The sequence below is a fragment of the Canis aureus genome, chromosome 32 (genome assembly GCF_053574225.1).
Source record: "Canis aureus isolate CA01 chromosome 32, VMU_Caureus_v.1.0, whole genome shotgun sequence".
NCBI classification, from domain to species: Eukaryota; Metazoa; Chordata; class Mammalia; order Carnivora; family Canidae; genus Canis; species Canis aureus.
The window spans coordinates 20957544-20983618 of record NC_135642.1 but is presented as its reverse complement, the minus strand read 5'-3'; the positions used below and the strand labels follow the sequence as shown (position 1 = coordinate 20983618).

General features: G+C 44.9%; 1 protein-coding gene across 1 annotated transcript; it reads left to right on the top strand.

Annotated features, from left to right (window-relative positions):
- The first annotated feature begins 1900 nt into the window (after positions 1–1900).
- Positions 1901–24243, top strand: HDC (histidine decarboxylase). The gene is made up of 12 exons (XM_077881059.1): positions 1901–2207; positions 5291–5463; positions 9035–9148; positions 10127–10249; positions 12704–12838; positions 13092–13235; positions 13686–13752; positions 14587–14749; positions 14841–14931; positions 18812–18910; positions 22818–22919; positions 23055–24243. Exons 1-12 carry the CDS (start codon positions 2177–2179, stop codon positions 23802–23804), a joined length of 1992 nt encoding a protein of 663 aa, XP_077737185.1. The 5' UTR covers positions 1901–2176; the 3' UTR covers positions 23805–24243.
- The last annotated feature ends 1832 nt before the right edge of the window (positions 24244–26075 follow it).

The following is a 26075-nucleotide window of genomic DNA, read 5'->3' as shown; positions in this document are numbered from 1 at the left end:
CTTTTTTATTGTGGAATAATATTCTGTGGTATGGATACACCACATTTTATTTACCCATTCATCTGTGGATGGACATTTGGGTTGTTTCCATTTTTTGGCTATTATGAATAATGCCACTCTGAACGTTCATGTATGAATTTTGTGTGTGCAAAAATGTTCTTTTTTTCTTAAGTGTATACCTAGTAGGGGAATTACTAATTTATAAAGGAACTTTATATTTAGCTTTTTGAAGAAGGGTTTGTTTTCCAAAATGGCTACGTCATTTTTAGATTCCCACCAGCAATATATGAGGGTTCCAGTTTCTCCGCATCCTCACCAACATCTATTATTATCTGTCTTTGTTTGTCCTTTTTAAAGTAACCCCTTACACCCAGCATGGTGCTTGAACTCACCACCCCGAGATCATCCTGGTGGGTGTGAAGTGGTATCTCACTGTACATTTTCAGTAACAATTTAAAAAACCCTTTTATTTCCAAATAATTATAAATCCAGAAGAAGTTGTACAAATAATGCAGAGCCCATGAATGATTCTGTCACCAGCTTCTACCAACACCCAAAGTGATAGTATTAGGAGAGAATTAGGTTTAGGTAAGTTCTGAAGGGTGGAACCTTCATAAAGGGAGTAGTGTCTTATAAGAAGAGGAAGGTCCTAGAGCTCTCTTTCCTCCTCATGAGAAGATACAGTAAGAAGGCAGCCATCTGCAAACCAGGAGAGGTTTCTCCTCAGACACGGAATCTGTTGATACCATGCAAAGGGATTTGACAGGTAGGCAGTTGGATAAAAGATTTTGAAGCTCAGAAACTGAGAGGGCCTCATGGTATACGTTTGACATGGGCTTTATACCTGTGTGGATATTGCATAAGGAACATTTAAGCTGCAAAAATAGATAAGGCCATCTAGGGAGAAAGATGAGGGGAGGGCAATGTCCCGAAGCATGCCAATATCTACAGCCTGATCGGAGGGACAGATAGCAGAGAGGTAGAAGGCAGAGTGTGACAGACCATTTCCTGGAAGCCCAGAGAGACTGTCTGCCTCAAGGACAAGGAAGTAGTAACTGTCCAATGCCATCAAGAGGACAAGAAAGATGAACCCCAGAAACAAACAAACAAAAAGTCTGTTCTGTTTGGCAATTTGAAAGCATTTGATCACTTTTTATAAAAAGATTTATATATTTGTTTGAGAGAGAGAGTGCATGTGTGAAAGCTGGGTGGGGGCTGGAGAGGAGGTGGAGGGGCAGAAAGAGAGAGGAGAGAGAGAGAGAGAGAGACAGTATCTCAAGCAGAGTCCCGCTAAGCCCAGAGCCTGATGTGTGGCTCCATCTCAGGCCCTGAGCTCATGACCTGAGCCCAAACCAAGTCCCCGCTTCACCGACTGCACCACCCAGGCGCCCTGTGTTTAACCACTTGTTAATTATTCCCTCTCCACAGAAGTCTTTAGGGAAAGGTGAAAGATTTATGCCGCTGGGGAGAAATCAGAGCGTGCATTTGATCACATTTTCGTCAGAAAGAAGCTCCAGGAGTCGTGTTGCCCTCCTCACGGTAGTGTCTGCGCGCCCTCTCTCTCACACACACATGCACACACAAGTGCTAAAAGCCATGAAGTCTGGGTGATGTTTCCATTTTTATTCTTTTTGCTTATCTGTGTTTTCTCATTCTCTACAGCAGTAACTATTATGTGGTAATTTAAAAACTCCACGGTGCTAGGTGATAATATCTGCGTGTCCCTGAGCACCAGGCGGCCAGCAGGGCAGCATCTCTGTACGCGCCTGTTCTTCCCTCCCTGCTGCTGATGGAGAAGCAATAGCAGGAATAATACCGATAATTTGTGCCTCTCATTCTGCACCCTGTTGGCTTCGTTCTGGGCTACGGAGCTGGCGCTTGGTCCGGCCGAGGAGGGGGCTCTATGGTCTGAGTCCTGGGCGGAAAGGCTGCCTGCAGGTTTGGGTTGCTAAGTGCACTGTTTAATTTAGAAGTGCCTTTTATCCTGGATCTCCGGACCAGAATTGGGGGGAAAAGGGGTGGAGTTCATTAAGCCTAGAGGAAGGGCCTTTGAAGGGTGGAGCTAAGGTGGAAGAAGGGAAAACCCTTTAAATAAAGGGCCCACACTGGCCGCCCAGGAGTGCCTCCTCCACCTCCTCCCAGCGTCAGTGAGAAGGAGCCGCCGCTGCCCGGGGAGATGCTGGAGCCCGAGGAGTACAGAGAGAGAGGTGAGCCGTGGGCTCCCGCCCCGGTGGCTCTGCAGGGCCTGGAGCTGGGGGGCTGCCCCTCGGCGGGGGCGGGGGGTCATTTAGCTGGCACGTTAGGATCGCCCTCCTGAGAGTCGGTTTCCACAGAATTTTTCCTGAGAAAGGCATGTCAAACCAGAATGGAAAACTTTCTCAAGCCCTCCTTCACTCCTCCTCTCCCTCCCACTCCTCTCATCCTCCCACTCTCCCCTGACACCCATTTCCCATCCCTTTTCTCACGAATAGAGGGTTTGGATTCCTGGTCCACGCGATGCCAAAATATTGCCTCATATTCTGAGGCAGGGAAAACAAAATCTCCCTGAGTATTCTGCAGTCACCGCAAAAATCCTGTCGTTCATATTCACTTCTCCGTGTGCGAATCTGCCCGCACTGGTCCTTTACTTAGTCCTTCATTTCACAAATACTTAGTGAGCAGCTGCTATGTCTCAAGCCTCGTGTAATGAGAAAAACCAAACGGTTAGGCTGTTTTCAGGCATGGCTCCTTAAGAGAGGCGGATGGTAGTTGCTTCTAATTTTTTGCTCTGTGACTTTTTTGTATCCCCATCCCCCCTGGTAAGGTATGTTACCTAAAATTTCTTTGCTGTGAGGTATTGTCCCATGTTAAACCCAACTTTTTCTCTCTCCTCCCCCTGGATATAACTCACTAAGTAGCTGGCAGCCTTGACACCTAAGCGTGAACTGGTTAACCCCAGTGCTTCCCAAAAGCCCTGAGCAGCTTCCCGTGGACATTTATCCTGGGTGTAGAACACAAACACATTTCGTATTGCCCCTGGACAAGTGCGGCGCTGGGTCAGGCCCTCCGAGCTCTGCTGGGTGCTGCTGCAGTCCAGAGAGGCATCAGCTGTGGGAGGGTTGGAGCAGAGAGAAGGATGTGGAAACCTCTCTTTGTCTCTTTTGCAATCTTTTTCTGGGATTGGTCCTGCTCACGAAAATCTTGCATGAGCTGGTGCCGAGGCTAGAAATCACCTTCCTTCTCCTTTTCTTTATTTTATCTTATTTTATTTTTACAGGGGGAAGGAGCCTAAGGGGTACTAAGGAGGGATTATAAGTTATTGAGAGAGACAGAGAGGGAGAATGAACACCCAGACCCAGAGAGGGAGAGAAGCAAAGAGAGAGAGTCAGAGGGAGCAAGAGACAGAGCCACTGAGGGCTGAGACCCTGTCCTGGAGACATGAAAGGGGAGAAAAAAATAAATAACTTAAAGTTGCTTCAGAGTATTTGAGTCGGCTATTTTTCTTCCTTATTTATTTGGTCATTCATTTGGGTTTTTCTTTTTCTTCTTCTCCTTCCTTCTCCTTCTCCTCCTCCTCCTCCTCCTCCTCCTCCTCCTCCTCCTCCTCCTTCTCCTTCTCCTTCTCCTTCTCTTTCTCCTTCTTTTTCTTCTTCTTCTTCTTCTTCTTCTTCTTCTTCTTCTTCTTCTTCTTCTTCTTCTTCTTCTTCTTCTTCTTCTTTTTGGTGAGCATCTAAGAAATATCCTAAGCATTGAGGTGTTAGTGCAAACAGGGAGAGAGATTGAATAATTAAGACCTGATTTTGCATATTCCTGAAACTAATATTACACTATATGTGAACTAACAAGAACTTAAATAAAAATGGGACACAAACAAACAAAAATACGTGGTCTTGCATTTTCCTAAAACTTCCGGCTAGTGCAGGGCTTGTAGTCTAAGTCTATGGTTGTGCTTCAGGGATGACATGAACCTCAGAAATTTTACATCATTTTTTAAAAGATTTTATTTATTTATTCATGAGAGACACATAGAGAGAGGCAGAGACACAGGCAGAGGGAGAAGCAGGCTCCCCTTGGGACTTGATTCCAGGACACCAGGATCATGACCTGAGCCAAAGGCAGATGCTCAACCACTGAGCCACCCAGGTGCCACCTACACCATTTTTCTGTGTGTGTGTGCAAATTCATAGTTTTCATCAGATTCTTAAAGAAATCCATTGGTCCAAAAGTGAGAAATTACTGGTCCAGTGGGAATAGTGAACAAGTAGATTTTTCAACTGGTATCAGAACCTGGCACAGGCACTTGCCATCTGTGTCAACAAACAGTACAGTGTGTGTGTGTGTGTGTGTGTGTGTGTGTGTGTATCAATTTTTGGAAAGTGCCACAGAGTTTCTAGTAAACCTGTAAGGTAGTGACTTAATTAGATGTTCTGTTTTTGAGAAGAAAAGAAAGGCAGGAGAGATAATCAAGGTTGATATGGGTAAGGGAAAGGGGAGGAACAATTAGTATTTCACTTTGGTGCTTGAGTTTTATACTTCATGAGTTTCTATCTTGTTCATTTGTTCACTCACACACTCCTTCCAGTGGTCATTCATTCCCTCACTTATTTTTTCATTCATTTAAAAAATATTTATTTATTCATTTGAGGGAGAGAGAGGGAGCCAGGAGGTGGGGGTGGGGTGGGGTGGAAGTTGGGATGGAGAGAGGGAGAAAGAGTTCCAAGCAGATTGTGCTGAGTTTGGAGCCTGATTCAGGCCTTGATCCCATGACCCTGAGATCACTACCTGAGTTGAAACCAAGAGTTGGTGGCCTGACTGGCACCCCCTCCCTTCTTTTTTTTTTTTTAATTTTTATTTATTTATGATAGTCACAGAGAGAGAGAGAGAGAGAGAGAGAGGCAGAGACACAGTCAGAGGGAGAAGCAGGCTCCATGCACCGGGAGCCCGATGTGGGATTCCATCCCGGGTCTCCAGGATCGCGCCCTGGGCCAAAGGCAGGCGCCAAACTGCTGCGCCACCCAGGGATCCCTCTTTTTTTATTTTAAGTAATCTCCACACCCACTGTGGGACTCAAACTCATGACCCTGAGATCAAAAGTCACATACTCTATTGACTGAGCCAGCCAGGCACCCTCACCCTCACTTATTTTTAAATGCTGAAGACAAGGCTGATGCTAGGGATCAGACCTTCTCCCCATTAGCCCATGAATCCCTGTCCTTCACCAAGTATCTTGGCCCTCACCTGAGGGGGTTGGGCACGAATTGGCCTGGCCCAATTGGGGGACCTGAGGCTGGTGTCTCCTCCTCCCTTGTAGGAAAAGAGATGGTGGATTACATCTGCCAGTACCTGAGCACCGTGCGGGAGCGGCGCGTGACTCCGGATGTGCGGCCTGGTTACCTGCGAGCCCAGCTGCCTGAGAGTGCTCCTGAGGAACCCGACAGCTGGGACAACATCTTTGGGGACATTGAGCGAATCATCATGCCTGGGGTGAGATACTTGTCACCACAAGGGTGATTCTGGATTTCAGAGCATAGGAGGGTGGGCAGTGCCTGAAGAGAAGCCTGCCTTGGGTAAGCCTGCCACTCGGGTACGTAGCCTGTCTTGTGGGCACGTAGAAGGCCAGGACTTTGAAATTAGGTTTCTGATGCCAGGGCTGTCCTGTAGTGCCAGGTGGGAGGGTGGAGGGAGCCAGCACCAGGACCTAGTCTGACAGATGTATGGAAATCTAATGGGATGAGATGAGAATGAAAATTGGGTCTGAGGGGAAAGGCCAATGTGGAGAGCATGACAGAGAGGAGGCTGGAGACAGTCCCTGAAGCCCCAGCCAGGCAGAGCCAGGGACTCTCCTGCAGAATGCTGAGACTCACTGAAGGGAAAAAAGGTGGCTAAGAACACACCCCCTCCCTGAGGGTACCCTGACTGTCACTATAGAGAGGCCCGGGATGTTGAATGAGGCCCCGTCAGACCCCTCTTTTCCCCTTCATGAGGTGGGAATCGTGTCCTTTGCTACCCAGCGGAGGTCTCATGATTGAGCTGCTTTTCAGGAGTAGAAAGGAACTTTCCCTGAATCATCTGTACTTCCGGTGATGGAGAGCACAGCCTGGTGACTGCACTGGCAGGGCTGGCAACCAGACAGAGGCTGGCTGGTGCTTGAGCTGGAGCCCGACTCCATGGGCTGTGACACTGTCCCTGGCTGCCAGGGGCAAGGAGCTGTGCCAGGGTGCTCATGCTAAAAGTGCGCAGTCTTCCTCCCACAGAAGGGCTACTTTGTGCCAAGCTCCAGGCCATGTACCAGGCACTAGCTGGGCCACATTACAGGTTAGCTTGTTTTCTCCTACAGTGATCCTACAATCCCCAGTTTTACAAACTGAGGTTCAGGGAGGTTAATTGTTTTCTCAAAGTTACAGAATTTGTGGCTGGCAGATCCAAGATTTTAAGCCTGGGCCAGTCTTATTCCCACACTGCAGACTCCAGCCTGAGTCTGTGCACCCAGGCACCACCCTTCAGCGGGACCCCAACACACAGGGCTGTCCTCTTCACTCTCTCTGCTAGGGGCATTGGTGTCCCAAACCACGTGTGTCAAGAAACTTTCTGAGACTGACTTGAGATTTGCTTCTATCATCCCCTAAATGCTTTAGATGGGACAGAAATATGCCTGGAAGCAAAAATGACAAATTATCCAAACTCAGAATAAGTTGGCACAAACTTATTGGTTGGCAAGTTTGTACAAAGCCAATTGCTCATCTCTCTCTGACCACTCAGCCTATTTCATAAGCATCTTTTGAAAATTTCCATATCGTAAACTTTACCAGGGAGGCTAGCTCCCTGATAAGATTATCTCATGGATTTCATTCTGTAAAATATAATCTGCTGAGGGGCCAACTGTAATTTGGTAGTGAGACTGAGCAACGGTCAGAGAAGGCGGAAATGAGCTGATTTGCTGGATTGCAATTCCAGCAGTTGCTGGGGGTGTGGTGAGAGAGGCTCATTTCTGGAACGAGAGGTCTGTCTGTTTTTGATAAGGGTTCCTCTGGCTTATCTTATCAAATTTATCTTGCAAGAACAGATAATTGCCTCTTGATAGGGTTAGGAGATGGAAGCCCTTTTTTGGGGTTTCCAAAATACTGTTACTAAGGGAACCGATAATGAGGACCCAGTCTTCTAACTCATCTTAGAGGCTGTCCCAGCCTCTGAGAGACAGCTTGAAAGCACTTGGCCCTTAGCTTTCTCATGTTGATCAGCACCTCATTGAAGACTGGATTGATTTTTCCCTTCCTGCCTTCTCCTAGACACAAAGAGAATAACTGCCCTGCTGCTTTAATTCCAACTCTGGTTAGAAAAACCTCCTCTGCTCCTCATGGGGGAGTGAGAGCAGCACCAGGAGAGAAGGCAGGGCACCCGTCCTGCTTAGGAGCTTGGGCCCTGGGGTCAGACAGCCCCGGGTTTCTGTCTTGGCACTGTCATCTGTCCCTGTGAGGTGTGTATGATCCTGGGGCTGCTGCTTCACACTAGCCAGCCCTGATTCTCGTCTGTAAAACAGGGGTAATGGGAGAACCTATCTCACAGGGGTGCTGTGAGAATTAAGTAAGATGAAGCACGGGAACATGGGGGATATTGTTGTTACCTTCCACACATTTTGCCTGGCGAAAAGCAGAAGAAGAGGTCTGATTATCTAAGAGTCAAGTCGGGATATATGATGTATCTACCACCATGTGATTAATTGACCATTAACATTAGTGCTTTACATTTTGCAAATTTCCTCCCAGACCAACCCACGTGACAGCCCTAGGAAACAGGATTTGTTTTATGCTGGGAAACTGAGGTTAAGAAAGGTGCAGAGGAGTATCCTGTTTTCATGGGTTCCTAATCATATATACATTTTGAGATCCCCTGTAAGAAAATAAAATTAAGTATGGTTCTCAAAAAAGACCCCTCCAAACATGGGGAGTTTAAGTTCAGTGGCTTCGCAATAAACCTACAAAGTCACACAGCTGGTTAGGGACAGAGGTAGGACTGGAACCTGTCTTTGCAATTGAATTATATGCTCCTTCTATCATATACACTGTCTAGGACACTGTTCTTGCCGGTGAGGGAATAAAAGAATTTCTGCACCCTAAATATTGGTACACTAGGGTATTGACTAATGAGTTTTCAGTAGGGTGGGACATCTAGAATGAGAGTGTTCCCTGGATTCAGGGAAAGGACCAAAGGGGGCTGGGGAGCTGGGAACATGTTTGTGGAAGAAATGAGTATTTAGTAGCTTTCTAGGAATTAGCAGGTTTTGGAAGGTCCTGTCAGGAGACACAGCGTTGCTCAAAAACATGAATGCAGAAATGGACAGGGCATCTTCATCAACAGAGAAATGAAACCAGATTAGATAATTAGGCCAATGAGCCTGTTAGAGTGGGGCCCTGTCCATTCCCCTTGCTCCTGCCTACGTCCCGTTCTTCAGTCTGAGTGTGGGCTCAGGGGTTAACTTGGAGGTAAGGGTCCCGCCCTTGGACTGGCACTCCTCCTGTCCTTTTCTCTCCTTTCTTCATGTTCTCTGGGAAACGAAGGACAGCTTTGAATCCATTCTCACTCACCCTTTGCAGGAGCTGTGTGCCCAGAGAGCTCAGCAACCCATAAAACAAAGGATGCTTTTTGCAAGAAACTGGATGGGACAAGCAGCCTCTTCTTCTGGAGCTCATAGGCTCCTCTTCCTTTTATTTCTGGGCGGGGTGGAATTAGGGGATGAGCATTGGAGACTAATGTGAACACTATCCAGAATTTACAACCCTAATTACTATACCAATTTTAATTTTGCATATTCCCTTCTGGTCTTTGCATATGTAGAAATGCTCCACTGATGAAGCAGCTTAGGATATGAGAAATGTAGGTGGCAAGAACGCCATGAATATGTTTTACTTTTATGGAGTTGTGTCATTTACTTGACTCTCTTAAAAGCGTCAGCCCATCTCTAGAATGGGTGCCTCCCCTTGCCAGGAAGAGTCTCTGGTAGAGGAAAGACTCCCAGACATGCTTCCTGGTGCCATACATGGACATGCTCTGCCTTTAGGTGGTTCACTGGCAAAGCCCCCACATGCACGCCTACTACCCAGCCCTCACCTCTTGGCCATCACTGCTGGGAGACATGCTGGCAGATGCCATCAACTGCTTGGGATTCACCTGGGTGAGTAGCAATGGCTGTAACTGTAACCAGTGGCAACTGGGGGATGTAGCAGAAAGTGACATCCTGGGGCAGGCATATTTTGTCCTAATCTCTGAATGGGATATAAGTTAACTATTAACAATGGCTACATTCTTTGAGCTTGAACTTTATAGAAATTATCTCATTTTATCCTTTAACACTATGGAATCATGAGTATTGGCCCATTTAGTAGATAAAGAAATTGAGGCTTAGGTAATCCGTCTCCCTAGGATCACGCAACTCACAGAGACACAGATGGCATTTGGACTGAGATCTGGTTATTGCTACAGTTTGTGATCCTAACTAAGCACTTTCATACCTATGGGTACAACTTCCCCTGTGTTCTTGTCTGTGAGGGGTTAGGGATATATCCTCAGACTTCACTTAATATAACACCCTAAGAACCGACCTACCTTGAATTGTGCCACAAGCCTCCTAAAACAGCTTTATATTTTAAGCCCAAACTGGTATAGGTTGTGTTGGGGATGGGGGTGGTGGGGTGGGGAGGGCTGGGAAGGGGAAGGGGAGAGAGTTACTATCTTTTCCAGGAAAGCATGCTTTCTTTCTTAGTCCTAAAACTTGCCTTTGGCCTTCAGAATGCTGCTCAACTGGGCATTTTAGGGACTAGCGAAGCCAAATGGAAGCAATCATTAATTCCTAGGGCTGTTTCTCCACAGAATTTTGGAGTTAAGAAAGACTCTACCTCACTGAGGGTGGGGCATCAATTCAAAGCCCTACATTCATTTCCCTTTATGTCTGGGAGAGGATTGGATGGGAATGGGGCACAGAGCCTGACACAGACCCCTTCTCCAGGGGGAAGATAGGTCAGGTTCCCATTGATAGGGTAGGGATGTGGGGAGGCCTGGGGGCAGAGACAGATGTGTTTCGGGGGCTGGCGAGTGTGGGGGCACATCTTGGTGTCCTGGGGCTGTCTGGATGAAGTTGCTTTCCCTCTTTCAGGCTTCCAGTCCTGCATGCACGGAGCTGGAGATGAACGTCATGGACTGGCTGGCAAAAATGCTGGGACTCCCAGAGCACTTCTTGCATCACCACCCTGGCAGCCAGGGAGGAGGTGTCCTGCAGGTGCCTACCTTGGCAAAGCTCCTTCCAGCTTGGGGGTGAAGTAGTGAAAGATAAGCTGAACTCTTGCCCAGGCCATTCTCCTGTTTTCCACGGAGGTTCCCCTATGTCACCCCCTCCACCACTATCACTGCCATCATCCTTTTGCCATTAACCGTCATCATCCTGACTGCCACCATGATCACTGATTCCGCCGTCAGCGCTACCGCCTCCACCACTCCCACCGCTCCCATCACTGCTACCACCTCCACTCTTCCTTTTTTTTTTTTTTCTTTGAAAAAGATTAAGAAGTCAGCACTTTATCACATTTCTAGTATTGCTCGATTGAGGTTTCTTAGTTTATAACTCAACCACTCCCCTTTCTTGTCTTACTTAACACCTTATGATAGAAGGAAAAGAGAAGGCAAGTGGAGCCTTCTCTCCCTCCCTCCTGGGTCCAGAAGACCCTTGGCAGTGAGAAAAATGAGCAACATAAATTGATTTATCTTATCCTGTAGCGCTATCATTTGGATATCTGTCAAATAGTAGTTCCTCAAAAGATTTCTTTTTTTGTTAAGAGTTGTCAGCACAGTGGAGCTTGCTGGGTGCCTCCCATAGACCATGCACATTGCTAGGTACTTTCACATCTATAAACCCTTGACATTCATGAGGGCTTGGTTCTGAGACCTTTGAGAACCCCCCTAATTCTTGAATTCTATTCTAATATGTAACTTTCCTGGTTTTATGGTCTATAAGATAGAGGTAATATTAACTAACAATATGACAACAATGTCTTCCTCAAAGAGTGGATATGAACAATAAATGGGCCCTTCTTTTTTTTTTTAAGTCTGTTTTCAACTAGCTTCATTCTTTTATTTTTTAGTTAATTAATTAATTAATTTATTTTTGATTGGTGTTCAATTTGCCAACATATAGAATAACACCCAGTGCTCATCCCATCAGGTGCCCCCCTCAGTGCCTGTCACCCAGTCACCCCCACCCCCTGCCCATCTCCCTTTCTACCACCCCTTGTTCGTTTCCCAGATTTAGGAGTCTCTCATGTTCTGTCTCCCTTTCTGATATTTCCCACTCATTTTTTCTCCTTTCCCCTTTATTCAAATAGGCCCTTCTTTAAAATAAAAATAGCCACACTGTCCTGAGATGAGACCTGGAAAGTTTGCTGGGCTCATTTGCTATCTGAGTGACTCCCTCTCCCACTCCAGTCTGAAAATCAACAGAAGGAAGGCAGATTACTGCATGCTGTGAACCTTATGGGTTGTTTGCAGATCGTTACAACCTCAGATATCATATCTGGGAGACATGTCTGTCATACATGATCTTGCTTTTCATTTAATTATCTCAAGGACTCTGTACGTAAATAGGACGATTGCCAATTTTTGAGATCAGAGCACTGGAGCTCAGAGAGGTTAAAAACTTGCCCCAGTTGCACGGCTGGTAACTGGAAGAATGAAGATTCAAACACTTGCTTGTCTATATCCAAATGGTGCTTTCTCCTATAATTCATCGGCCGTGTAAACTTGGTTCAGTCCTGTAACATCTCTGAGCATTGCTATCCTCAACTGTAGGGAGGAATCACAAGTACCTCAGAGAGGTTTTATGAGGAGCCAAGAGGTTGACAGAATGTTTTGTAAACCACAAAGAGCCATGTAGATGGAAGGTGGCACTATTATTACTATTCCGCTGGCTTCCTTGTTGCAGAGTGATTTCCAGCTGCTGAATATCTAGTGGGGTCTGATCCATACCACTCCCCATTATACTGTCTGCCAGGCTTTGTAGCAGGGAGCTATCAGCTGTGGGTCACCTCAAGGGTTGAAAAGCAAGGACACCAAAGACTTTTAAGAATTCTGTGAGGTTGCTGAGGGGCCCATAGGATTCCTATAGTCATAGCCAGAACAAAATCCTATCCAGCCTTCATCTGGATATCAATATTCCCACTCTGGGAGGCAGCTGAGGGGATACTTTTCATTTTATAAATGGAAGAGTTCCTGGAGGGGCAATGTTAGCTCAAGGTCATGAGTGCACTTGGCAACAGAACCAAGGCTAAAGTGACCAGTCTCTCCTATAGGCCAGGACCTACTCTCGGGAATATTCCTTTAGAAGCAAATTCTATGTCCATACCTAAAGTGAAGAAATGAAAAGTTCTTTATTTTTAACAAGTTTTACATGGGGAGCAAACATATCTATAGGCAAATTTGTATCTAGCAGAGGCTGAACATTCGCTTTCTGGTCTCTGTGGCCTCTCTAATAAAAATGTTGGTATTAGGTGCAAATTTGCTTTCATTACTTCCCTGGACAACTGGAGGAGAGGCTGGTGTCCCAGGAATGCATATTGTGAATGGAGAATGCGGCATAGGTCTGTGAGTCTAGAGGAAGGACAACCCTTTAGGCAGGAGCCAGGGTAACATGCCCCAGGAACACAGGGAGAGGCCGCCACTGGTAATCTTTCTTCCACTACAGAGCACAGTCAGTGAGTCCACCTTGATCGCCTTGCTGGCAGCAAGGAAGGACAAAATCCTGGAGTTGAAAGCATCTGAACCCGGAGCAGACGAGTCCTCCCTGAACGCCCGGCTCATTGCCTATGCCTCTGACCAGGTGAGTTGCCTGATACAGGCCAAACCTTGGCATCAGTGCTTGGCTTCTGGATTCTTAGTTCTTGAATAATTTTTTTTCTAGACATGAGTATGCTGGAGCTCAGGGAAGCGCAAGTCTCAGAGGTCCTCTCCAGGAACCTTGGGGGAAGACACATCAAATGTTATTTTTGATTACTAAAGCCAGCTTCTGCAGTTTCTTGGGGGAGGTGCTCATCCATGTGGACTCTGCTAACAGGTTTCCATTGTTCTTCTAGGCTCACTCCTCAGTGGAAAAAGCTGGCTTGATTTCCCTTGTTAAGATGAAGTTTCTGCCTGTGGATGACAACTTCTCACTCCGAGGAGAAGCTCTTCAGAAAGCCATCAAGGAGGACAAGGAGCAGGGCTTGGTGCCTGTCTTTGTAAGTCAGAATGTGTTCTCAGCTTAGAATGATAGGACCTGGAAGTGAGGAAAGAATTTGGGCAGAATTTACACAAGTAACATGCAGGGGAGAAAAAAAAAGAATGGTTGTCAAATACAATGTTTTATAAATTATGCTTGATATGTTAGGAAATAAATTTTGTGGGTCATAACCTGCATAAGAAAAAAACAAGAATGGAAAATAGCAGAGTGCATTCCTGTAGCCAGAGTAGTACCACTTGGTGAAGCTTTTATTTCAAAAGCACACATGTACTAGATTGCTATATAAAATGTATTTTTTACTGTGGGTCATGGTAAAGTGTAATGGGAAATACATGCTATTCTAGTGGGGTGGGTGAGATAGATAATACCTGTGGTCAAATCTTTCTTTTAGGCTGACTGTGTCATATGAGCCCACCTTCCCCTATTAACTTCCTTTATTTTCCCTCAGGTGTGTGCAACACTGGGGACCACTGGGGTCTGTGCATTCGACTGCCTGTCAGAGCTGGGCCCCATCTGTAAGTGTCCACCCTGTCTGGCTGGGAAGACAAGTAATGAAATTTAGAATGTTCCCTAGAGTGAGAACCTGAAACTAGCTCTCTGGCATTCATTCCCTTACCTCTCCTTGGTCAGTTCAGGGAGCTTAAGAAGAGCCACAGAAGGTCACAAGGAAGCCAGGGCACTGATTTTCCCAGTAGTGGACCAACGCTTATCTTGCATCCTCTCTAGGAGGCAACAGTGGGAGAGTCTCAGATTTTCTTGCCTTCTCACTTGTATGTCAAAATCTACTTAAAATGGGCCATATGTGAAACACAGAATAAAGGAGGCATCATGAAATATTTTCTATTCTAGGCTAAGGAAAGGAAAATAGTAGGGTCTGGGAAACCAGGGGAGAAGATATAGGCAGAGAAGAAACCCAAATGGGATTGTTTAAAATCCCCAAGCAAGAAACCCACTAGGGAAGAGAGACATCCCCTGTCTACCATTTGTGTTGGATGCCATTAACATTGCTCTCCGGCCTAGTGGGCAGTTGCTTATGTGCCAGAAACTGTGGGTTAATGCCCAGAGGGTGTTGACCCTCTGGCCAGTGAGAGAAAAAGGCCGTTTGTGACTGTGGAGTTTCCCTTCAGGAGGCTCCCCTTCCCATCCATGGGCCGCCCCTCCCCCACTCCCATCTTCATGTGCCTTACCAACCCCTCCAGGCAGAGCAGGCCATTCTTTCTTCTCTTCTCTTGAAGCCCACCAGCCACTGCACCAGGCAAGCGATGCCTTTGAGCCAGCTGGTGACAATCCCCCCTCTCCTCATCCCCCCTCTGTCCGGCCTCCCAGTCAAGTGACATTTGCCTCCTCAGGTGCCAGTGAGGGGCTATGGCTCCACATCGATGCTGCCTATGCAGGCACTGCCTTCTTGTGCCCGGAGTTCCGGGGCTTTCTGAAGGGCATCGAGTACGCCGATTCCTTCACCTTTAATCCTTCCAAGTGGATGATGGTGCACTTTGACTGTACTGGGTTCTGGTGAGTGTGGCAGCCAAGCTTCCGGCACCTGGCAAAGCCTTGCTTCCTTTGGAGAGGGCTCAGCCACTAATGTGTGTTTGGAAACCCACAGGGTCAAGGACAAATACAAGCTGCAGCAGACCTTCAGTGTGAACCCTGTCTACCTCAGGCATGCCAACTCTGGCGTGGCCACTGACTTCATGGTGAGTGGCCAGAAACGGCTTCTGGGATGGGAACTTGCTGCACCCCAGAAGGTCTCCTTTATGTTGGCTCCCATCCAAAATTGGCACACTGTGAGCCCATCCCAAAATATGGTGCTCTATGCCTTTGGTTTCTAAGTATATAGACTGAAATCCAGAAAATTGTTAAAAAAGCCTAGAAAATGAGACCAACCTCTGAGGCAGTATACTCATTTCCTGAATAGGTATAGCATTGCTTAATTCCCAGAGATGCCTTTTCTACTGTGAGGGGATTCATTCCCTTCTGTCTCCATCCTGGATCATCTTTTCTGCTTAGTGCCAGCAGCAGGGAAGGGTGGAGAATTTCCTTGGGTAGGGAAAGAGGCTTCTTTCTTGAATGGCTTTCATCTTCTGTCTCCAGGACTATGGAGGCAAGGTAGGAGGCTCCACAGGAGGGGGTGGGGCATAGGTACCCTTCCTGAGCTTCTGGACGCTGCCAGGTAGTTCTGGCCTTCTCAGCTAATTGCACCTAAGACTCTTGAACCTGCCCACATTCTCAGCCTGTACAATCTCCTGGGAAAACAAATTCTACAGATTCACCCCTCAGTTTGAAGAGGAATTTTTCCTTTAATTGTAGGGGAGACAGAGATGTAAAACAGTTATATCTGCGGCCAATGGGAGACAGCAGAGCAGAGTAGCCTAGCTTGGTTTGAAATGCTACCCCAGCAGTGGGCCTTTAGGAAACTTCGTGGCCCTCTCTGAGCTATGGCTTCCTCATCTGTAAAATGGGCACAGTGGCCCTAATTTCATAGGGTATTGTGAGGCTGAAATGGGACCATATGCATAGATCACTTAAAGCAGTATCGGGAATGTGGCAAATGCTCAATAAATGGTAGGGAGGATATTGCTAAAAATTTCTTCTTTTAAGCTGCGGAGGTTCACTATAGCAAAGTGGTTAAGCATTGAGGTTCTAAAGCCAGATGGCCTATGTTTAAATCCTTGTTCCTCTGTTTATTAACTTGTGTGGCCCTGGTCAAATGACTTAACCTCTGTATCTTGGTTTCCTCATCTGTAAAATGAGGATGATGATAATAATATTGGCTTCTGAGGCTTGCCATGAAATTAAATGAATTAATGCAGTGAGGCAGAGAGAGCAATGCTTGATGTCTATGAGATTCAGTTTGTAAAGAGATGCTTCTATCTTGTTTCCTTGGGCAATTGAAACGTCTTGGCCTTTTAGTCCTAAAATAACGGCTCTGTTATCTCTTGATTGTATTGTGATTATTCTCCCTCAGACTGGCTCACACTTCCTTTAGACTTTTGAGGTTTTTGATTAGAATTGCAGGTAGTATGCTCACAGATCCTCAAGAAGTTGAAAAATAGAATGAATAACGGTTCTTTCATCTTCTCTGCCCTGTCTGGTAGGTTTTAAGCAATTTTTTTAATTAAAAAAATTTCCATAGCATCATCCCAAGGGGCAGATCTCTTCAGGGATAATTCAAAGTTTCTTGTTTGAGTGTGAAATGGGAAACGGTACCCATTCTCCTATAAGTGCATTTGGATCATCATAACTTAAGAGCATTATCTTAACCTTCACCCATTTTGGATCTCGTGTTAACTTTTTGTTTGTTTGTTCACACCAGTATCTCAAGATCTTCCTGTGGTTCATTCCCATTAGTCTGGAGATTTTTATGGTGCTCTCTCTCTTCTAGATAACTTTTTACAGAAAATACTGAATTACACTTTTTCTTAGCACTGATCTAGGGGAACCTTATTATTTATATTTCCACATCCAGAAGGTGATGCTTTATGCTTTTCCTTCCTCTACCTCTAATTCTATGGATTCAATTTTCAAGTCTCAAAGAAACTCCTAGAAAATGGAAGCTTCTCTCTGTTGTGATCCTGAGAGTCTTCACTTCTGCTCTGACCCAAGCTCCTTTTCACCCAGGTGCCTGTAACTTTAAATAGAAGCCCAGCCTTGTTTGAGATGAGCCAGAAATAAGCAGCATCCTGGGAAAGAAGACTTAGGAACTTCACCCCTGAGCCCTGGGCGGGACCTAAAATCAGGGCTAGATTTCCTGACATCAGGCTCCTACTAGTGGATGGGGTATTGTTTTGCTTTTGGCAGGGTAGACCTACAAAATCGTGGAAGTACAGAGGAGACTTGGGGGATGTCTTTAGTCAAAGAAGACCATGTCACCCTTTATAAGTCCAAATTTTCTGCTCTAAGCAGAGAATATAGGCTAGCTGGGTCAGCATGGATTGGTTTTGGGATGACAAGAGAAACAACTGAGGGTACAAACAGAATGTAAAGAAATAAAAAATAATCTCTGCTTCTTATTTTTATTTGCTGGTGAGATAAAGTAGCCAATTAACCATAACCATTTGGGAAGCAGTGTTTCTAGAGAAGGCCCCCTATTATCCATTCATTATTCTCCCAGAGTGTCTATGTAATAATAAGGGATGGAGTTGACAGCTTTCCCTGTCACAGGGATTTTATCCTGTGTCCAGGTTTTGATGCCCTCTGCTGGTAAAGTAAGTCCCCAAGCTGGAAAACAAAGGCTTAGTTCTTGACAAAGGAGAAACTTTGTCCATTCCCAAAGGGAGAGTGTCCCCAAAGGGAGAGTGCCTGGGTCAGGGAATGAGGGTGAAGGTAAGCACATTTGTGAGGATTTGGCAATCCTGTAGGTGAGTAGATAAATATCAGTGAGATAAATATTTAATTTTAGTCAACAGGAATTGGCAAAGCTTCCTGACATTGGAGGATCAAGAGGTCATTAGAAACCACATCGCTCATCACTGGTAACTGCCAGTGTGTTCCAAACTTTTTGGTCTGTTTTCAGATGTGCAAAACTGGTTTGAAATTGGTTTGAAAATATTTAGATGTATGGTGCCCACAACCTTGAACTTTAGGCCCCGTTGATCTGGTCACCTGGAACAGTCAATTTCTGTATACCAGAGGCCCAGATGTGAATGTTCTTAAAATCTGAAAGCTGGAGTCATGGCTCCTATGGGCACAAGAATGTCATGGGAATGTCACAGGAAGAAGTCAGGACAAGACAATGAGATTAAATAATGATTGTCTTGGTTCTAGGCAGAAATACTGCTGTGATTTGTAGCTTACATTTTTATCATCTAAATAGCCAGTGCTTGCTGATAACTTCCTGTGAGGCTCTTTGCATTGGTTTTCTTCATGCCACCTCCCTGGGAGGTGCTGTTCCTTCTCAGTCTCATGAAGAGCCAGTGGGTGGCGTTGTACAGTAAGTGGCTGAGCTGGAGGAGAAACCCAGGTCTGGGGGGCTGTAGCATCTTGACTACTATACTTTACATTTTGGGGGCAATAGAAATAAAACTTTATTCTCTGCAATTTGAGGGACTTAGGTTCTTTTATTTATGTATGTATTTACTTTAAAAAAAAAAGATTTTATTTATTTATTCATAGAGACAGAGAAAGAGAGAGAAAGAGAGAGAGGCAGAGACACAGGCAGAGACACAGGTAGAGAGAGGAGCAGGCTCCTCGTAGGGAGCCTGATGCGGAACTCGATCCCAGGACTCCAGGATCATGACCTGAGCTGAAGGCAGACGCTCAACCACTGAGCCACCCAGGCGTCCCTTAAAGCAGCATTTGAAGCAACATGTCTTCTTGGTTCAGGGTCACAGACTTGGTTTTCACTTGTCCTGTTCTTGGACAAGGATACCTGTTGGCCACCTTCATCATGATTTGGTTATGTGACAGGGCAACCTTTGGGTAACTTGACTTGGCTTCTCCTTAGCAACAGCTTTGGGAGTCATGATGACAACGTGTATCCCCGGGGGGCAGGGCAGGCAGAGCATTTTAAAGCCAAGGAATGTGTGAGGGAGCAGTGCCCTTGCTAATCATAAGCACTATGTTCCTTTGTTCTAGCACTGGCAGATCCCTCTGAGCCGGCGGTTTCGCTCTATCAAACTCTGGTTTGTGATTCGGTCCTTTGGGGTGAAGAATCTTCAAGCACATGTCAGACATGTATGTAGTCTTGCTATGTGTCCTTGTGGGGAGAAAGGCTGGTTTCTGCCCAGGGGACCTGTGGTGTATGGCTCAGGTGTTTGGGCCTGTTTCTGGGCTCCCGGGACTTGATTATTCAAGGCAGTCATTTGTTAGCTAGAGGGACACTGAGCAGAACACTGAGGGCTACCTGCCTGTTCCCTTGCATAAGTGTCTAATTATTCCTTCTGTTAATCATCAAACACTGGGGAGTGATGGCCTGAGAACCTGTTTTGCAGAGAAAGAAAGGAAATAAATCAAAGGGCAGCCTGTGTGTCCAGGGTAGGAACATGTATTTCAGGAGTTATTCTGGTTATCATAGCTGCCTGAAAATTTGAGTCACTTATGGTTATGTCTGAGACATGGCTCGTCTGGCTTGGATATGTAGACCTACCAAGTCTGGAACAAACATCTCTGCATTGTGTCAATAGGTATTACCGAAGGTCTATTCGGTACAATTTATTTTAACTTAATTCAACAACAACAAAATCATTGTGCTAGAAATAAGACCCAGAAATAAGTGAGACAGGCATTGTCTCTCAGTCATATTCTTCATGAAAGGGGTGGGACTTCTTCACTCAGAATTTTGCTCTCATTTCTCCAAGTGCCTATGAGTAAGACAAAGCCATTGATAAAAATCGTGGATAAATCCAAAGACATTGTCCTGTGTGTCTTTCCCCTTTCACCTTCCCTTTAGGGAATTTCTTCTTCATTAAATAAACACAAAACCAAGTGAAATTGTTGAGCCAGCCTATGACTTGCTTACTGTTAGTAATTTTACATTTGTAATAAACATCAAAGTATTTGTCAACCCCATGTTTATTAATGAGTGGCTGTCACCTAGCATGTAGGGGGAGACATTAGGGACTTTGTGCTCTCTCTAGATCCTTAGACTCAAGATTGGAGGTCGTGGCTGGGGAATAAGACAGTGGAAGTTACAAGTCACCAGGAAAGCTCTTTTGCTTACAATTTAGGACTGGATATTCTGTGTGTAGGTTCTGGCTAACTCCCCTAATGCTCCTCTTGGAATTCAAAGCTCTGAATTCCCATCAGTCCCCCCACTACCTACACTGGGCCTATACTTCTGGGCCTGGCTTTCAACTACCTGGCCATCAGCCTTTATTTCAGCTCAGGCTTCTTACTGATTCATTATAGCTGTATCCCTAGTCTGTCTCTGCACCCTCACCTGTGCTTTGCCCTTCTGGATTGCTTTCTCTTTTCCAAATGTTGTTAAAGAATTATGTTTTGTTCCTCCCAGGAGATTCTCTGACTATTCTATCTGCCCTCATCACTGCTAACTTGGCATTCCTAAGATCACCTGCTCAAGCACACATACAACAATGAGCTCACAGGTTACCAATGTCTCACAACAGTAAGGAGTAGAACCAAAACAGAGTTGTTGTAAGTTAATGTTATTTCTTCAACTTGAGTGAGATCATATTTATTACTTGCATAGTGTCTTAAATTTTAAAAATACCTTATAGTGTTTCATTAGAGTCTTACAACCATGCTTGGGGTGGCCACCCTGATGGCCCCATACTATAAGCAAGGCTCAGAGATGGTAATTGCACTGCTAAAGAGTGGAGGGCCTTGTCTCTTCACAATTTTATGCTATCTTCTACTATGTGAGCTCTTGAAGGTTATATAAAACCAAGATTTGTATCTCTCTGTAATATAGTAATGCTTTAGAAAATGGAATCTGGGTTTGATTTTTCTGTTCTACCCTTTACTATTTGGTGACTTTGGACAAATTACTTAAAATTTCTGTGTTTAGCTTCCTAATTTATAAGATGGGAGAATGATAATACCTCTCACAGGTTAATCATGGTAATTCCATGAGATAATACATATAAAGCCTTAGTACAGGGCTTAATACTCATCTAAATATTTAATGAATATTTTTCTTTCATTTCCTCCTCCTTCTTCTTCTTTTTCCTCTTCCTCCCCCATTCCACTCCTCCATTTTTCCCTACTTTTAATGATAACAGATCACTGTAATCATCAACATATCATCATAAATCATTTCCTATCACCTACAATCACCTTTCTGTAAAAGACAACTGTTTTTGGCTTTGTGAGCCATACTATTTCTGTTGCAACTATTCAACTCTGACATTGGAGCATAAAAGCCACCATAAACAGTATATAAACAAATGAGCATGGCTATGGTCCAGGAAAGTGCTATATTTGGCCTTAATTGTTTGCCTACCCTCCACTTAGATTGGTTCAGGGCACTGGTAGCAGCAATGCTTTCATCACCCATAGAGGTGGTTTCTGGTGGCAGGGATGCTGAGCCATTTCCCCTTTCCCCTGACCCCATGCTTCTACCTTGTCACAATCAGCTTCCATTGTAGGAAGGAGAAGAGCATGGTGGGAGGAGCATGCACTTGGTGACCGGGAGACCTGCATTCTGCCATTGGTACCTTGAGGAAGCCACTTTCCTTTAGCCCCTCTTAGAAAATGAGGAGTTTAAGTAAGAGGGAAGAAATAAGAGTGTGGCATGAACCTGGGGAAGCAAAAGAAAGCAAGAGAGTATGTGACCATGAAGGGAATGCTGTCTCTGAGATCAGAGGCTTAAAGAGAAGGATTGGATTAAAACCTGAAAAGAAAGAAAAGGAAGATCCCAGGGCACTCAAAGAAAGAGAAGTTCCCCAACATCCTTCCTGCTTATTCTCCTGGTCTAACACACAGCTGGCTCCACCTTTCCACATCCTGGTTGATACCAAATTTATCAACTTTTCCATTAAAACCAAACTTGACTTAGTATAGTCAGTGATGACCTGTCTGTATGGCCTTTATATAACTGACTGTGTAATGGCTGAAATGGAGAAACTGGGGCAAAACTGATGTGATTAACTAAATCCTTTGAGTTCTCTTGAAATTGAGTATCAAGTCTGAGATTCAAAGAGAACTGGGTAATAGCAATTACTTAGCAGATACTTTATTGAGATCCCTCTGGGTGGGTGCTTGAAGAAACTTTTTAGAAATGAAAGAAAAGTTAAGTCCTGTCTTTGTTTAGTTAATAATCTTAGGTTTTTAGAAAAAGAAAATTTAAAAAGTGACATAAACTTCAGTGAAAGATTAATATAGTACAAAGCTTTAAATTTTTTTATTGTGGTAAAATATCCATAACACAAAATTTACCACTTTACCATTTTTAAGTGTACATTTAAGTGTGCTCCCAATATGTGCAACCATGATTATTATTTCCAGAACTTTTCTCGTCATCCCAAACAGAAATTCTGTACTTGTTAAACTGATGCAAAGAGTTTTCTATGATGTTTGTGGGGAGGATATGTAAAAAATATATTCTCTGTTGAATGTAAAGAAAGAGAGGAGGTAATGAAACAGCATTTGAGGGATAAGATGTGAAAGGGTTTGAGAAGCAAGGGAAAGATGTAGGCTTAGGATAAAGACAGTGCTGTTGACAGCCCACATGGGGCCTCTACATACAGTAAAAGGACGGATCTCTTCCTCTGGGCAGATCCAGCCTGTACCCAGTACCTGGCTAGGAATGCAGAGAATGGGCTTGGCCCTTGCTTGCCACCTCAACCAGTTGAAAAGCTGTGAAGCCAGGATATGAGGCCAGATTGCATTGATTACAAAGCACATGCCTTCCGGCTCTGGGCTGAAGGCCCAGAAAAAGGGCCCTCAGAAATGCATTCTTGAGGTGGATCTGATGTAACAAGCAATAGGACATTGCTCATTGGAGGTTTCACAGCTTGGAATATGAGCTAAATCAAATGGAGAAGAAAATCAGGCAGGAGCCATTCAGAACTCTGTGGTTCAAAGGTGCCATTGGTTCAAATCCATTTAGTGGTATGAAACTTTATTCAGAATTGTCCATTGCCTGATTATTAATCTGTTTTCTCTATATTTACAATTTTAGGGCACTGAAATGGCAAAATACTTTGAGTCTCTGGTCAGAAATGACCCTTTCTTTGAAATTCCTGCCAAGAGGCACCTAGGCCTTGTGGTTTTTCGTCTAAAGGTAACGCCATCTTCCATGGCTTATGATTACATTATTTGGTTGTTGTTCAGCCTTTTGGATATAGAAATACTAGGCTTCTGGGGATATTTAGAGGGGATGCTACACAGACATCACTTCTCTTTATTCTTCAAACAGGGTCCTAATTGTCTCACAGAAAGTGTATTAAAGGAATTAGCTAAAGCTGGCCGTCTCTTCCTCATCCCGGCCACTATCCAGGACAAACTGATCATCCGTTTCACTGTGACATCCCAGTTCACCACCAGAGATGACATCCTGAGAGACTGGAATCTCATTCGAGATGCTGCTACTCTCATCCTGAGTCAGCACTGTACTTCCCAACCCAGCCCTCAGGTTGGGAACCTCATCCCCCAAACCACCGGCCCCAGAGCCTTGGCCAATGGAACGTCCCTTCAGTCTGTCAATGGGGCAGGATATGACCCAGCCCAGGCCAGGAAGATCATCAAGCAACCTCAACGTATGGGAGCCAGCCCTATGAGAAGGGAAGACAGCTGCCATCTTGAAACCCTGCTGGACCCACTTGATGATGACTGCTTTTCAGAAGAGACCCCAGATGTCACCAAGCACAAGCTGTCTTCCTTCCTGTTCAATTATTTGTCCGTGCAAAATAAGAAGAAGGCAGTGCGTTCCTTCAGTTGCAACAGCATGCCTGTGAGTGCTCAGAAGCCACTGCCCACAGATGGCTCTGTGAAGAATGGTGGCTCCTCCAGGGCCAGAATCTTCTCTAGGTTTCCAGAAGAGATGATGATGCTAAAGAAAAGTGCCTTCAAAAAACTAATCAAGTTTTACAGCGTCCCAAGCTTTCCCGAATGTAGCTCTCAGTGTGGGCTCCAGCTGCCCTGTTGCCCTCTGCAGGCCATGGTTTAGACCAGGGTTTTCACACAAGAATATGATTCAGGGAGTTGCTGAACCCCTCAAAATTGTATGTTGAATTTGTGTGTGCTTACGTGTACGTGCATGTTTTCTTAAGAGAGAGCCCATCATTTTATCAGATTCTCATGATAGATACAGAGGGGAGTTTAAGCCAGCATGGTACAGAAGGTCCCAGCAATCTGGTCAGAAAGAAAGGACCCAAGGTGGCATACCTACAGGCAGCTTCTGTGGTTCAGCTTGTGATGTGAAATATAATGTAGAAATAAATTGTACTTGTCCCTGAAAAAATATCCTGTGTGTCTTAATTGACCACTGAAACATTGATTAACCTGTCAGAACATATCCTAGAGCCCAAATGTATGTACTTATGAATTCTACTTTTCAGGATATTGAAGATGTGGATTTCACTGTAAAAAAATGACTTTGGAGGAGCCCTTGGTATGAGAAAAGCAGGCAGTTTGAGTCAGGCACTGTGACTATAGTTTATAAATGAGGAGACTGAGGGCCAGGTCACAAAAGCTTGGAAGTGGGCAGAGCCAGGTCTGCTTGTCTTCAGTGAAGCCTGTGCTATTTCCACCATACCGTACTTGATCAGATTCTCACAGTCCAGCTGGCCCCCCTGCTCCTTCAGTACATTACATATCTCCTCTCTAGCTTTGGAACTTGTACATTTTCTTTCTTTCTGGACCCTGTAGTTAAATAAAAGCTGTGCTCACAGGCAGCTTGCCCATAGTTAGTTCGTGGGCCCAAACTTGTTTTCTTACTATTTGAGATGGCTCAGAAATGGGTTATATTAACAGTGTCAGGGACACCTGGGTGGCTCAGTGGTTGAGCATCTGCCTTGGGCTCAGGGTGTGATCCTGGGGTCCTGGGATCGAGTCCTACATCGGGCTTCCCACAGGGAGCCTGCTTCTCCCTCTGCCTATGTCTCTGCCTCTCTCTCTGTGTGCCTCTCATTAATAAATAAATAAAAACTAAAAAACTCCAAATAGTGTCAAAGGTAAGCAAAGCTGGATACCAGTTGAAGTGCTAAGGACAGATTTTAATCAATAATATATTATTGCAATAGGGAAAAGAGTCCAGGATAAACCAGAGTCAACTTTGACTTGGATAGAGGTGACTGGGCAAGTTAAAGGGGGAATGAGAGAAAGGGGAAGGAGGTCAGGAGGGACTTGGTAGAGTCAGGGAGCTGAAAAATGACAAAAAAGCAGGAAGAGGACACATTGTTCCACGTGAAATCCATCTGGGTTTGCTAACTGGTGCTTCCTGAAGTTAGACTCCTACCATCCCATGGAGGTTGGGAAACAGGCTCATCTTTAAGTATTGGGTGGAACCAAATACTTTTGACAGGCTTGATTTTTCATAGGCAGGCACTTTGTGGTGAGCCAGGGTCATCCTAGGGTCATGGCCTTGAGCTGTTAGAGCCTATGCTAGTGTTTGTTCAAGTCTTTGTAGGCCAAGGTTGAGGCCTACCTAATTGACAAGATGGCTCGGAGGAGCCTGCCTTGAGTTTGGTTAAGAAGATAATTTTTATAAAGAGTGTAAGGCTTCATGTTGACATTTGCAACTTCTTCTTCTTCTTCTTCTTCTTCTTCTTCTTCTTCTTCTTCTTCTTCTTCTTCTTCTTCTTTCTTCTTCTTCTTCTTCTTCTTCTTTTTAAAAGATTTTATTTATTTATTCACGAAAGATACAGAGAGAGGCAGAGACATAGGCAGAGGGAGAAGCAGACTCCATGCAGGAAGCCTGATGTGGGACTTGATTCCAGGACCTTGGGATCATACCCTGAGCCAAAGGTAGATAGATGCTCAACCACTGAGCCACCCAGGTGCCCCTGTTGACACTTCCTTCTAAGGGTCTTTCCAGTCACCTTTCTTTGAAGATCTGACCCACTTTTTTCCTCATAGAGGTTTGGAAAATAATCAAACTAGTGCTCAGCTCATCTCTTGGTCCATAGCAGACACCCACTAAATGCTTGTTGAGTGTGTGTGCAAATGAGCAATACATGAACAAATTAATTACCTCTTGCGTATGTCACTGCATTTGGTGCATTTTTATAGATTCTCATTAGCTTCCCTTTTACATGCTTATCCATTTTTATAGATTCTCATTAGCTTCCCTTTTACATGCTGACATTTCCTGGTTTTGTCCCCAAATTATTTTGATACCTGTAACATCCTATCTATGCACTGACTACATGTTTCCAAACCATGCATTTGAAACTAGAGACCTGTTGAATGATTTACATGGATATCAGCTGTTTATTTT

Excerpts from the sequence above, each read along its gene's own strand:
- HDC (XM_077881059.1), top strand. The coding sequence starts at position 2,177 with ATGCTGGAGCCCGAGGAGTACAGAGAGAGAG. Across the intron at positions 13,753-14,586 it reads GTCAGAGCTGGGCCCCATCT|GTGCCAGTGAGGGGCTATGG; the intron begins GTAAGTGTCCAC and ends TTGCCTCCTCAG. Across the intron at positions 14,932-18,811 it reads GCGTGGCCACTGACTTCATG|CACTGGCAGATCCCTCTGAG; the intron begins GTGAGTGGCCAG and ends CCTTTGTTCTAG.